The sequence below is a fragment of the Gopherus evgoodei genome, chromosome 2 (genome assembly GCF_007399415.2).
Source record: "Gopherus evgoodei ecotype Sinaloan lineage chromosome 2, rGopEvg1_v1.p, whole genome shotgun sequence".
Taxonomy (NCBI): Eukaryota; Metazoa; Chordata; order Testudines; family Testudinidae; genus Gopherus; species Gopherus evgoodei.
This window is the reverse complement of record NC_044323.1, coordinates 221,161,004-221,173,973: the sequence shown is the minus strand read 5'-3', so window position 1 is coordinate 221,173,973 and position 12,970 is coordinate 221,161,004. Positions and strand designations below refer to the sequence as shown.

The 12,970-nt window shown below is 39.9% G+C and overlaps 1 protein-coding gene across 32 annotated transcripts in view; it reads right to left on the bottom strand.

Annotated features, from left to right (window-relative positions):
- DTNA (dystrobrevin alpha) overlaps positions 1-12,970 on the bottom strand; it is a 324,921-nt gene that overhangs the window by 88,197 nt on the left and 223,754 nt on the right. For all 32 annotated transcript variants that reach the window (XM_030553035.1, XM_030553013.1, XM_030553020.1 and 29 more), the window contains exon 4: positions 5,408-5,621. In XM_030553035.1, coding sequence (XP_030408895.1) covers positions 5,408-5,621 — 214 coding nt within the window. The remainder of the gene's footprint in view (positions 1-5,407; positions 5,622-12,970) is intronic.

The following is a 12,970-nucleotide window of genomic DNA, read 5'->3' as shown; positions in this document are numbered from 1 at the left end:
TCCGCACGGGGAACTGTTAGTCAAATTGGAGAAGATGGGAATGAATATGAAAGTTGTAAGTTGGATAAGGAACTGGTTAAAGGGGAGACTCCAGAGGGTCGTATTGAAAGGTGAATTGTCAGGCTGGAAGGAGGTCACTAGTGGAGTCCCTCAAGGATCGGTTTTGGGACCGATCTTATTTAACCTTTTTATTACTGACCTTGGCACAAAGAGCGGGAATGTGCTAATAAAGTTTGCGGATGACACGAAGCTGGGGGGTATTGCTAACACAGAGAAGGACAGGGATACTATTCAGGAAGATCTGAACCACCTTGTAAACTGGAGTAATAGAAATAGGATGAAATACAATAGTGAAAAGTGCAAGGTTATGCATTTAGGAATTAATAATAAGAATTTTGGATATACGTTGGGGGCGCATCAGTTGGAAGCGACGGAGGAGGAGAAGGACCTTGGGGTACTGGTTGATAGCAGGATGACTATGAGTCGCCAATGTGATACGGCTGTTAAAAAAGCAAATGCGATTTTGGGGTGCATCAGGCGGGGCATTTTCTGCAAGGATAAGGAGGTGTTAGTACCGTTATACAAGGCGTTGGTGAGACCCCATCTGGAATACTTTGTGCAGTTCTGGTGTCCCATGTTCAAGAAGGATGAATTCAAACTGGAACAGGTTCAGAGACGGGCTACAAGGATGATCCGAGGAATGGAAAAACTGCCTTATGAAAGGAGACTCAAAGAGCTTGGTTACACGTAGCCAAACCAGGCAAGCTTCCAGACCCATTCCTGTTCCTGAGCCATCCACAGATTCCCCGTCTGTGTTACCAGAGACCCAGACAGAGGTAGTGGACCCGGATACCATGCTAACCACTGAAACCGCCACAGCACCTCCAGTCCCAGGCCAAAAGAAGGCTGCGGGGGGATATGCTTGCTCTATATAAATATATCAGGGGGATTAACGTTAGGGAGGGAGAGGAATTATTTAAGTTTAGTACTAATGTAGGCACGAGGACGAATGGGTATAAACTGGATATTAGGAAGTTTAGACTTGAAATTAGACGAAGGTTTCTAACCGTTAGGGGAGTGAAGTTCTGGAACAGCCTTCCGAGGGAAGTAGTGGGGGCAAAAGACATTCCTGGCTTTAAGACAAAGCTTGATAAGTATATGGAGGGGATGTTATGATAGGATTGTTAATTTGGGCAATTGATCTTGGATTACCACCAGATAGGTCTGCTCAATGGTCTGCGGGGAGATGTTGGATGGCATGGGAACTGAGTTACTGCAGAGAATTCCTTCTTGGGTGCTGGCTGGTGACTCTTGCACACATGCTCAGGGTTTAGCTGATCGCCATATTTGGGGTCGGGAAGGAATTTTCCTCCAGGGCGGATTGGCAGGGGCCCTGGAGGTTTTTCGCCTTCCCCTGCAGCATGGGGCACGGGTCGCTTGCTGGTGGTTTCTCTGCAGCTTGAGGTCTTCAAACCAATTTTGAAGATTTCAATAACTTGATCCTGGGATAGGGGTTGTTATAAAATTGAATGGGTGGGGTTCTGTGGCCTGCCTTGTGCAGGAGGTCAGACTAGATGATCAGATTGGTCCCTTCTGACCTATGATTGGTCCCCCCAAACCCTTCATAGAATAGTACTGAGGCAAAAGTGACTGTACAGACATAGCAGCCTGTACGTGTTAAGCAAAGTACAACAGAGTATTGAGATACGGGAATGCTGGAACTAGGGGTATCCCCTAGCGTTGCAAAAATTGCCACTTGCTTTTAAATTGTCCGAGTGGAGCAGAAGGTCCTCTTTTTAATGCATAGGGGTACAGTGCAATACCCCTATGTACAGCACTCTAGTGCCAAAAATGGGTATGAGGCCAGGTTCCAGTCCAAGACCTGAGCCTGCAGCCTGCTGGCCCAAGTACGAGAGTGGTGCCAAATGAGCTGCATTGACATCTGTTAAGCTATCCAGTATTATTTATGCTGAAATTGCCATAAAGAAAATAAAAGTCTAATGTAGAGACCAAAAGAAAATAGATTAGTATCTTCTGAATGTTTTGAAATACAACAAATTTATCGCATTAGAGGGGCACAAAAGCTCTGATTTCATAGTTGACTAGACATGAAACACAGGCTTTTAAACTATACTATCACTTCCAAGGGGAACAGAACTTCTTCAAATAATTATGGGGGTTCTTAACACCTTAATCATGACAGTGAACTCTGAATTGTCACAGCGTATAATTAAGAGTTTCCTTTCTTAGAAATATTTCAGTAAGGAAATTAACTGGAATCAAGCTGAGCTCTTTCATTCAACTGAGCAACACGTATAATGACCAAATCTCTGAACTGCACTTTTTCCAGGTCTTTCTTCTTTTTTAATGGTTAGCAGGACTGTATAACTTGCATTGATTAACAAAGCTGGAGAGAGCAGAGAATTTAACATTTTGCGACTTTGAATGGAAGGGCAAATGAGAAGCTGCTTTCAGGACCGGTATTGAGCTTCTCCACAGACTGACTTTAATTCTAGAAAAGACATTTGTTTAAAGAGAGGGGTGAAACGAAGCACCTCCAATTATGTCTTGTATCTTTCGTAGCCTGGAGACAGAAGCTTGCTTCCTAATACAGGTATCCCAAAGAGCATAACAACAAGCTGCAGACTCCAGGTCAATGAAGACAGCATCCATGGTAAGTGCAACAAGAGAATAGTTTGTAACGTATTTCACACTATCAGTCGAGACCTTTTCAAGAACTATTATAGTGGATTAGATCAGCACTCCATGTAGTCTGATATCATGTTTCTGACAATGGCCTACGCTAAATGGTTGAGAGGTTTGAACTAGCCATCCTGTTGTAATAAATGTACCATAGAGTGGTAGAAGTGCAGACATTTCTTCCTGATCCCAACTGATCATCTTATGCCTTGAAGCAGATGCAATTGCCCAATTTCCATGTGCAATCTCCTTAATTACATGAACAAATAAGGCATGCATTTGCCCAGTATTTGGAAATCTGACCTCATGCTGTTTTGAAACATACTAAGCTCTTCTATCACCTGACAGTGAGTTTCACACACTAACTATACATTGAATAGATTCAAATGTCCTTTTAATTTTGACTTTTAAATGTCAGAGTTCCCTCTTGTTATTGTATTATGATTTATATATCTTTATTATTGTAGTTCCTCTTATTTTTCTGCTTTCCAAACTGAAGATCTCAGGAAACACTCAAAATCTTGGAAAAATTGGGATTCAGTTTATTAGGGCACCCCCAAGGATACACAAAATTGAATGTCTGAGTCTGTTATACATTAATGTAAATCTTAATTTAAAAAAGAGTCAATCTCCCAAATTAATTGGAGACTGAGGACCAGAAATTGCAAATCTCCCCTCTAAAAACAGGGGGGAGAGACAGGCCAGTAATCCTTAGTTAATGAGAACAGGATTACTAGGGGTTAAATTTATGATTTCAATGTGATTGACATCTACTTTAAGTCTCCTTTACACTGCCAGAACTGAGTGCAGGGATCTCAGTGTGAATACGAATCCAGGCCAAGTACTCTAATCTGGGGATGAGACATATTCAAGGTTTTACTCAGCCTTACTGCCTTCTACTGGGTTTTACAGTATATATAAAAGCAGTACAATGCCTGTTTTTTCCCAAACATATTGCACTGTTTGTTTCTGTGCTCTAGCATTTATGGGGAAAACCCTGCCCTCTCTTGTACCAGCACACAGGGCCTTCACCACAGCAGAATCATGTCTTCGAAATAGGCAGAAGAAGCATGAGCAGAGATGTGAATCCCCTGCCTCTGAGCCACGCCCCATTCTATACACTGTATACTTGGGACAGGAGTATGATGGCTCTGCTGTTATGTGGATCCATGGGAGATTCTCTTGAGAAATGTAGGGGGGATGACATACCGATAGGTCCCACCTAGGGCATTCCAGCTCAGAGGCAGGAACAGAGGCTGTGGAGCTGGTCTGAGGCCTGAGTTAGTAACCCCGCAAGGTACTCCCTAGAGGTGGGTCAGAGCATATGAACGTCTGATGTTTACAGGGAATGCAGAAACTCTGCCTTTAAAATAGATTCAATTTCACCATTTAAGAACTGAGGAGTAAAAGCCTTCCCTCCATTTCTCTTGTAAGGAATCCTGACATATGGCCGGTACCTTTACCCTGGATCTGATGAGCTCCAAAACAAACACATTATCATTGTTCTCACCATCAATCTTTCTCTCTTTTTTACAGCTGGGGTGCAGTTTACATGCAGCACCCTCCAGTGCACACATCCAAGCGCTTTCATTTTCCTTCCTTCCTGTTCTTGCCAAGTCACGAATTCAAGGTTTTTCGTGAATTAAAATACCCATCACGTGTTTTACTGCCTTTAAAAAAAAAAAAATCCTGAAGGCTACAGTTTCACAACCTATTGACTTTTTTCCTCGGAGAGGGAAGGAGGGGATGCACAATACAGAGCCTCTGCAGCTTTGTCATGTGGAACGACTGTCTTTCCCCCCCAGTTGTTACCATGGTGACTAAGCCATACCAGTTGATCTGGCTCTGAAAGGTGCACAATACCAAACAAGAAGTCCATCAAGTGTGAGTAAGGGAGGAGGGGGGAAGATACTTATTTTAATGCTTCTCAGACAATGTTTTCAGCTGGTGCATTTTCAAAATATAAATGGTAAAGAGGTAATAGGCAATTTGCACGTGTCAAACTAAAAAGCTGTTCTATTTTGAGAATTCAGGCTATTCAGATGCTTTTAAGAATGGCAGACACATTCATGTCTCCGCATTCAATAACCATAATATGTATCTATACACTGTATATTAATCTATAATGTTAAGCTAGGAACCTGTCTCCATCTGGAGCTCACCTCTGTTGTACACAAGTATTCTGACACATGGTCTAGGCAGTAACGGACAACGTTAATTTTATTCCATCTCCTGATCCTTATCTTATTTCTGCCATGGTCTTATAATAGGCTGCATTACCAGGAACCAGAAAAATTGCTTGCAGCTGCAAGAACTTGCAGCAAAAATAAATAATGAGCCACTAATTTATGTCACTACCACAGACAGTGGTTTCAATCTCTGATATTTCAATGCATAACAATGCAAAATAAGAGTGGAGTCACTCTGCTCTGTGAGTAATTCTATTCCCATTTAAACCTGAGTAAATCTGGAGTAACTCTGTGGAATACACCAGAATTACTCTGCATATAATTGAGTATAAATGAGACCAGAACCTAGCTCTTTTACGTCAGTTCTCCTTGCAACATTAGCTCTATTTAAACATTCATTATTTTGGATAGAAATGTCAATTTATCATCTGTTTTTCAAAGTGACACAACAAACAGACAAAATCTTCCTACTGATCAGGAAAAAGAGGAACATATATGGATAGTAGAGGTAAACTTACGGATCGAAGGCTGCTAGCAGGAAGTTGAGCAATAAGCTGATGGATTGCTCTACGTTGATCTGGTGAGTAGTTGGCATCCGTTTGTTGAGCTGGTAAAAAATAGTTGAAAGCACAGCTTCCAGACGAGCCACATTCAATTCTATGTTTGGGTCCAAGTTGTTTAATGCATTTTCTCGCAATGCTTCTATAACGTTCCAAATGTCCACCAGATGTACTACGTACAATTTAAGAACAGTCATCAGATACTCACATATTGAAAAAACCAAAATCGACTTATGCGCTAGTACTTTGGCATAGTACACATAGTTCAGGTGATATTTTATGTATAAATAACAAATGTTTTTTTCCATCTTTGTTATTTAAACCAATCAGGAGAAAATAGCAATGAAAACACCATATCTTCTAATAAAATAATCTCAGCTAAACTAATATTCTATTTATGATGTCATCAGAAGTTGTGAGGTTGGCTTCAATTCAGGAAAAAAGTATTTTCCCATTTAGGAAAACACTTAAGTGTGAATTTAAGTCCCATTGAGTCAACAGAAATTAAGCACATGCTTAAATTTAAGCACTTGCTTAACTGTTTTTGTGAATCATAACTTTATATGTAGCAGCTTGAAAATTACTCTTATTAATTTACAGAGCTGGTGGGATTTTCAAAGGTTCCTAAGAAAGTTAAGTACTTATCTCCCATTGATTTTCAAATTTAGGCACTTGAAAATCCTGTTCAGTAACTTGTACCAGAGTCAAGGTGCTTTACAAAAACAGAATAAAGTATAATTGCATTTGGACAGATTAAATTATAGTTTTAAAAAGAAAAGGTACAGTAGTGATCTTCAAATCATATTTCATTCTCTTAAATACATTTGCCAAGTGTTTTGTAAAATCTTCCCTTCTCTTTAGATTACCTGCCCAATCTAAACTTCATCAATCTGTCTTTTCACCAAGGTAGCTTAAATGAAAAAAAAAAATCCAAAATTTAGTGTCAGAGGGAAAACCTTGTGTATATCTTGATGTTACTATAGTGACTATCAGGTCACTGCAAGTCAAAATTTCCAGTGGTGAAGGATCATTCAACATGTTTTCAAAAATTGCTCTAGTTCAAAACTCTGGATTAATCCAAATCCAAATCCAAAGTACCATTCCAGCTGTTCTTATCCTTAGTAGTATTTGTTTCTCAGCTGAATAGTTATAATTTCATAAGATGCATACAGTAAAGATACAAGGTTACAGTACAGTTTTTTTATTACATTGATAAATGTTGCATTGTCCTTATATCTTACAACATATTAAGGTACATCTGCACCTTGGAAGAAATGCATATTATTATGGATTAATACATCACCCTAATCCTCTTTAAATGGTCTGCAATTATTTTTTTATATGACGGGATTTCTTATTTCTACCTTTTACAATAACATCTGTGGTGCTCTGCTCCCAGTTGCATGTGCTGTAATGCCAATGGAAGGAGGGTACAGAATGCAAGCTTACGGCTTGTCTACATTACCGACTGGGATGGGCAGCGATCGATCCATCGGAGGTCGACTTATCACGTCCAGTCTAGAGGTGATAAATCAACTGCTGAGCACTCTCCTGTCAACTCCAGTACTCCACCAGGGCTAGAGGCGCAGATGGAGTCGACGGGGGAGCATCAGCCATCGACTAAGCACAGTGAAGACACCGTGGTAAGTAGATCTAAGTATGTAGACTTCAGTTACGTTATTCATGTAGCTGAAGTTGCGTAACTGAGATCGATTCCTCCCCCCTGCATCCCAGTTTAGACCAGGTCTCAGTAACAGCATAACTTCCTTGTATGTACTAGACAAAGACACTTATCCTGCTCCACTTGCCATATGTTAGCAAAACACTGGGAAAGGTTGCATGATGTAGTTCTATGGTCAGACCCAGTTGGTATCTTAGGTCTTTGTAACACAAGGAAATGCCTATAAGTGACCTTTTCAGCAGGTTAGATTGAGCATCCTCCTACACTAGGCTAGGTAGAAAGAACACACAGCTGGAAGTTCATTCCTTCTGATGCTCTTACCACCTATCCTATTCTCCTATCCTCTACCTGGAAGAGGAGAATGTCACTCCAGTAGAAGTGTTGGAGTGGATCCCAAGTCCCTTTTATCTGGACCTTCCAACTAGCTTAACTCCTTTCGGCTGCAACTAGCCACCAAAGTAAAGCCAACTTTTTAAAAGAAGCTTCCATCTCTTCAGCCACCCCAACATGCAGTTTGTCTCTGTGGAAGTAGTAAATCTAAATACAAGTTTGATGACATGACTAGTACTTAAATCCAGATGTCAGAGTCAGGCTGGGGAAAGAAAGGCAGAACCAGATGCTAGGCCAGCTGCGGGTCAAGGAGATGGAACTATCCACAAGCATGTTTTTATTCTGACCCAGTAATGGAGGGGGGCCAGACAGGGAATAGAAAGCAAGCTGCCAAAAGATGGGACAGGTGGGCTTAGAATACACAAATAAGGTGGCCTTAATAAGTGGAGACAGAAGGCAACAAAGTTAAATATGCAGTTCCAGCAGCAGTTCTAGACAAACATAAACAAGAGGTCTGGCTTTCAGGATGGTCCAGACCCCAGACCAACTGGATGGGCCAGAAGGCAACCCTCCCAGCAATTCAACCAGACCAATCCGCATGGATCTTATACTGCAATTGAGCTTCAGTTAGTGCACTCTAGCGGTCAAAGTTAGCTGGTATATACAGGGCTGATGAGAAGAAGGGAAAGTGGGGACAACTGTACCAATACTGCGGCCCCAAGCTCAGCCCCTCCACCCCAAATGTCAGTAATGTTTGTGTAAGTAAGATGAAATGGGAAAGGGTAGGTCCCCAGTGAACATGATTTACTAGGGCCCAAAACTTCTCAAAGGGCATGGGTATATACTCAGTCCTACTTCTTGTTCAGCCAATCGCTAAGACAACCAAGTTTGTTTACATTTATGGGACATAATGCTGCTCGCTTCTTGTTTACGTCACCTGAAAGTGTGAACAGGCATTCACATGGCACTTTTGTAGATGGCTTTGTGAGGTTTTTACGTGACAGATATGCTAAACATTCATATGCCCCTTCATGCTTAGACTTGTAGGCTCTAAAGTTTTACATTGTTTTGTTTTTGAGTGCTGTTATGTAAAAAAAAGTCTACATTTGTAAGTTGCATTTTCACAATAAAGAGATTGCATTACAGTACTTGTATGAGGTGAACTGAAAAATACTATTTCTTTTATCTTTTTTACTGTGCAAATATTTGTAATAAAAATGATAAAGTGAGCACTGTACACTTTGTATTCTGTGTTGCAATTTAAATCAATATATTTGAAAATGTAGAAAAACATCCAAGATATTTATAATACATTTAAATTGGTGTTCTCTTATTGTTTAAGAGTGAGATTAAAACTGCAGCTAATCATGACTATTTTTTAAACCTTGTAATTAATTGTAAGTTTTTAATTATTTGATAGCCCTAAAAACCATCAATATTTTTTGTATTACAGAAAGATCAGTGGGCACTCAGGAGCAAACTAGATATCAAACATCCCTGTGCAGTACAGTGCAACACAAAGCATATGTACCATGCATTTTCCAGAGACCTTTCAAAAAGGCCTCATAAGCAGTGAAGAGCATGGATATTCATCTAAACCAAATCATCCCTCATTTGCCCAAATAGGAAAAAAAATGTCAATTTGCCATCAATGGCCAAACTATATGTTACCATTATATCTTTGCTATGTCATTTTTTGAGTCAATGAAAAGTGAAATGTCACTATTAGAACTTCTGAGACAAATACTATTTTGTTAATTTAACTCTCACAGACTAAGACATTTATAAATCCCATCCTGGAGAGCTCCATATTCCAGTTGGTTCTTTTAAAGATAATTAATGGCTAGTGTAAACAAAACTCAATAAACTATTAATTCATTCTGATAGAGGTGGGATTAACCAGACAATCAACTACTTGCTGCTGTTCATTTCCTCCCCAACTAGTCCAAGCACTATTTATCTTCATATTGTTTCAATTCAAGTAACTAATGTACTCTCATGGATACTAGAGGATCAAGAGTAAACACACCATAAAATACAATTCAAATAATACAATGCATGTTACCTCACAGAGCCCAGACTTGTCATGGCACAGTCTGGGAAGTGATTCTGCTAATCTTGATCCATGCAGGTACCCCCAATGAAGTTAATGAGACTACTTGTCCGAGTGAGGATTAGTAACATGGGACCCCAGGTTTCCAATTGTGTACTAATAAAGAACTTATGTTCCAGTCCATATTATCTCAAATGGTAACAATGATGCCACATAAATCTGAAATATGTGACCAGAACTTCAAAGTTGGCAAGGGGTAAGATATTTAATCTGATTGATAAGTGCCTGTATTGTTTATTAATAAAAATAATGCTTGTATAAATAATGTATACTGCGGTAGGCCATGTACAGTACAAACACATAGTAAATGACAGTCCATGCCTCAAACAGCTTAATCTAAATCTCAATAAATAACAGGTGATGAAGCAAATAAGTGGGAAGTTGGGACAGGAAAATGGGGAAACAGAATAATGGGATGTATTAGCGTAAACTAGCAGTGAGCACAATTTATAGCCAAATCAGCAGCAATAACCACAGCTTGCCACCGTCTACTCCATTTCGGCTTGGAGTTCTGTTTTCAAATCATCTAACAAAGCTACTGGTGATTAGGTATTTGTGGTGATGAGCAATTTGAACAAAAGGATTCACCAAACAGGAAAAAGAAACCCAAATCAGATATTAGGCAAAAAGACACTAGTCTAGCATGAGTATTTTGGATTCAAAGACGGAGTAACTCTGAAACACCAAATAATGTGCCCTATTACAGAAGCACATTTAATTTTATTTAGCACTTTTTATATTCAGGTAACCCTGTGTACTATAGAAGATGATAGAATTTAGATCAAAATTCTCTGCCGGTCTAAACTGGCATGGTTCCATGGAAGCCAGTGTAACATCCATTTATGCCTGCAGAGAATTTTGCACTAAAACTCAGACACTGGTACATTCATCTACAGTGAACATCTAGGGAAAAATGTGACAGTTGCATTTACTAATAGCTCACACAAAACATTAGCTATTAGAACATATTTAGCTGTGTGTGTGTGGGGAGGGGGGAATGCTGAATCAATTTGAAAAGGGTATTATATTTCCCCACATACCAAGAAGAATATGGATGCCCAGTTGGTTTATATCTCATCCCTCTATTTTCACTCTTTTCAGGTCACTTTTTAGTTCTCTCAACATTTTGTGATAAAAAAATCTACACACCGAAAGAAATTAAATAAAAACATATTTCCATCACCTTGTAATTCAGTCAACAGCTTAATTTCTGAATAATTTAGAGGACAATTGTAATGCTTCACACTATAAATACACAAACCAATTCTGCTGGTTATGATCTTCCTTCCAGTCTTCAGCTGTCTTTGGTCTCAATGAGTTGGAAATCCTCATACACCTCTACCCCAATAGAACACGACCCGATATAACATGAATTTGGATATAACGCGGTAAAGCAGTGGGGATCCCCAGGCCCTTTAAAGCACCACCCGAGCCCAGCTGCCAGAGCTCCGGTGGTGATTTGAAGGGACCAGGGCTCCCCACAACAGCTGGAGCACCAGACCCTTTAAATACCCGCCGGGGCTCTGGCAGCCAAGATCCAGCAGGGTTATTTAAAGGGCCAGAGGCTCCAGCTGCTGCGGGGAGCCCGAGGCCCTTAAAATCCCCACCCGAGCCCCACTGCCAGAACTCCGGTGGTGATTTAAAGGGCCTGGGGCTCCCTGCAGCGGCTGGAGCACCGAGCCCTTTAAATCGCCGCCAGGGAAGCTGGTCCAGTCCGGCACGGCATACTGGCTCTTGCCAGTACACTGTACCGGACCAAACCCGATATAATGCGGTTTCACCTATTAGGCAGTGAGATTTTTTGGCTCCCGAGGACCACGTTATATTGGAGTAGAGGGATATTTTTAATTTAATGTTCTAGTGTACTGGTTATTTTCTGTTTGGTATTTAAAAAATACCTTGAGAAAACACCCCAACATATGAAATAAGTGTGAAAGAGATGGACCGAAACAACTCTCATTGATACTCAAAATAAATAAAGATTTATTTACACAGAGAAATGACATATTCTTTTCTATCATATAGTTTATTTAGAATTCTAGTGTGCCCAGGAAGTATAATCTTAGATACATCACAAATTTGAAGGGAGGCAGATTACCTCAAGTATCACCTGTCAATAAAAGTCTGCTACCTGCAAGTAAAATAAAATAAAAAGTTTTAAAATAATTGGTGTCTTTAAGACTTTTGAACATGAAATGGATTTGCTCACTCTAAAGTTCTAATCCTTTTTTTTGCATTCTATCTGAAATTATGAGCTCTACTAAATTAATTTGGAGAGGGAGAGATTACATTTAATCAGTGATGGGAAGTGACTGAAACAGGGGCTTAATAAGCAATTCAAATTTACTTAACATACACTAGGTCTAACTAAATGTAAATTAAACACATACTGTTGATAGTTGAGAGAGAAATCTTACTCCACAGATTCTTGATTGTGGTCTTAGGGAAAAAAACAACTTTTAAATAAATATCATTAAAATTACTTCCAAAACCAACATACATATATATATTTCATGAAAGCCCCAATTCAGCAAAGCACTTAAACACATGCTTAAGTTTAAGTGAGTAGTCCCATTTGAAGTCAATGGAACTTAAATGTATATCAAATATTTTCATGTGGGTTTCATTAACTGTGAAAAACTTTAAAATATTATAAAATGGCTTAAGAGTTTTCTTCTTTTAGAGCACACTTTATGGAGGCTATCACATATCAGAGCACTAGAGCAGGTCATCATCATCAGTGTCACCAAGCCACATCAAGTCAACCCAAAGCAAGCCACCAGGCTCACAACATTGCTCATTCTCTCCTTCCTGCTAACAGCTTCACAATAGTACATGCAACTAGCTGCAGATTCCAGCTAAAGCACATCTGTTTGTGGCCAGGCTGCTCCTCTCATCAATCTGACAAAGCACCTACACTGAAAATCCTATCTCAGTGTTTTACCAGCAGGTAAACCAAAATGTCAGATGCAATGGTACATAAAACTTTTTCCATGCCATGACCTAATGACAATCTCAAGTGCTGTGCCAGGGTGTTTATATTATATTCCAGTGTATCATACTATTAAAAAACACACAACTTCCAGCTTTTTAGTAGAAAGGAATCAGTACTAACACATCCATTGCAGTAGAGTGCACATGTATGCTGTGCTCAGCTTCCCTCTAATGCTACATGCACTTCAAGAAAGGATACAGGGCCTGATCCAAAGCCCATTGAAGTCAATGGAACGACTCCCCTTGACTTCAGTGGGTTTTGTATCAGGCCCATATAGAACCTTTATGATGACCAAGCACTCAATCCAGATTTCCTTTGATCCCCCAGAACCTCAGCGGCACCGCTTTGCTTCAGTTAGCTTTATAAGTATGGCTTCCTCTTTTCCTGCTTCTGGAGAGTCAT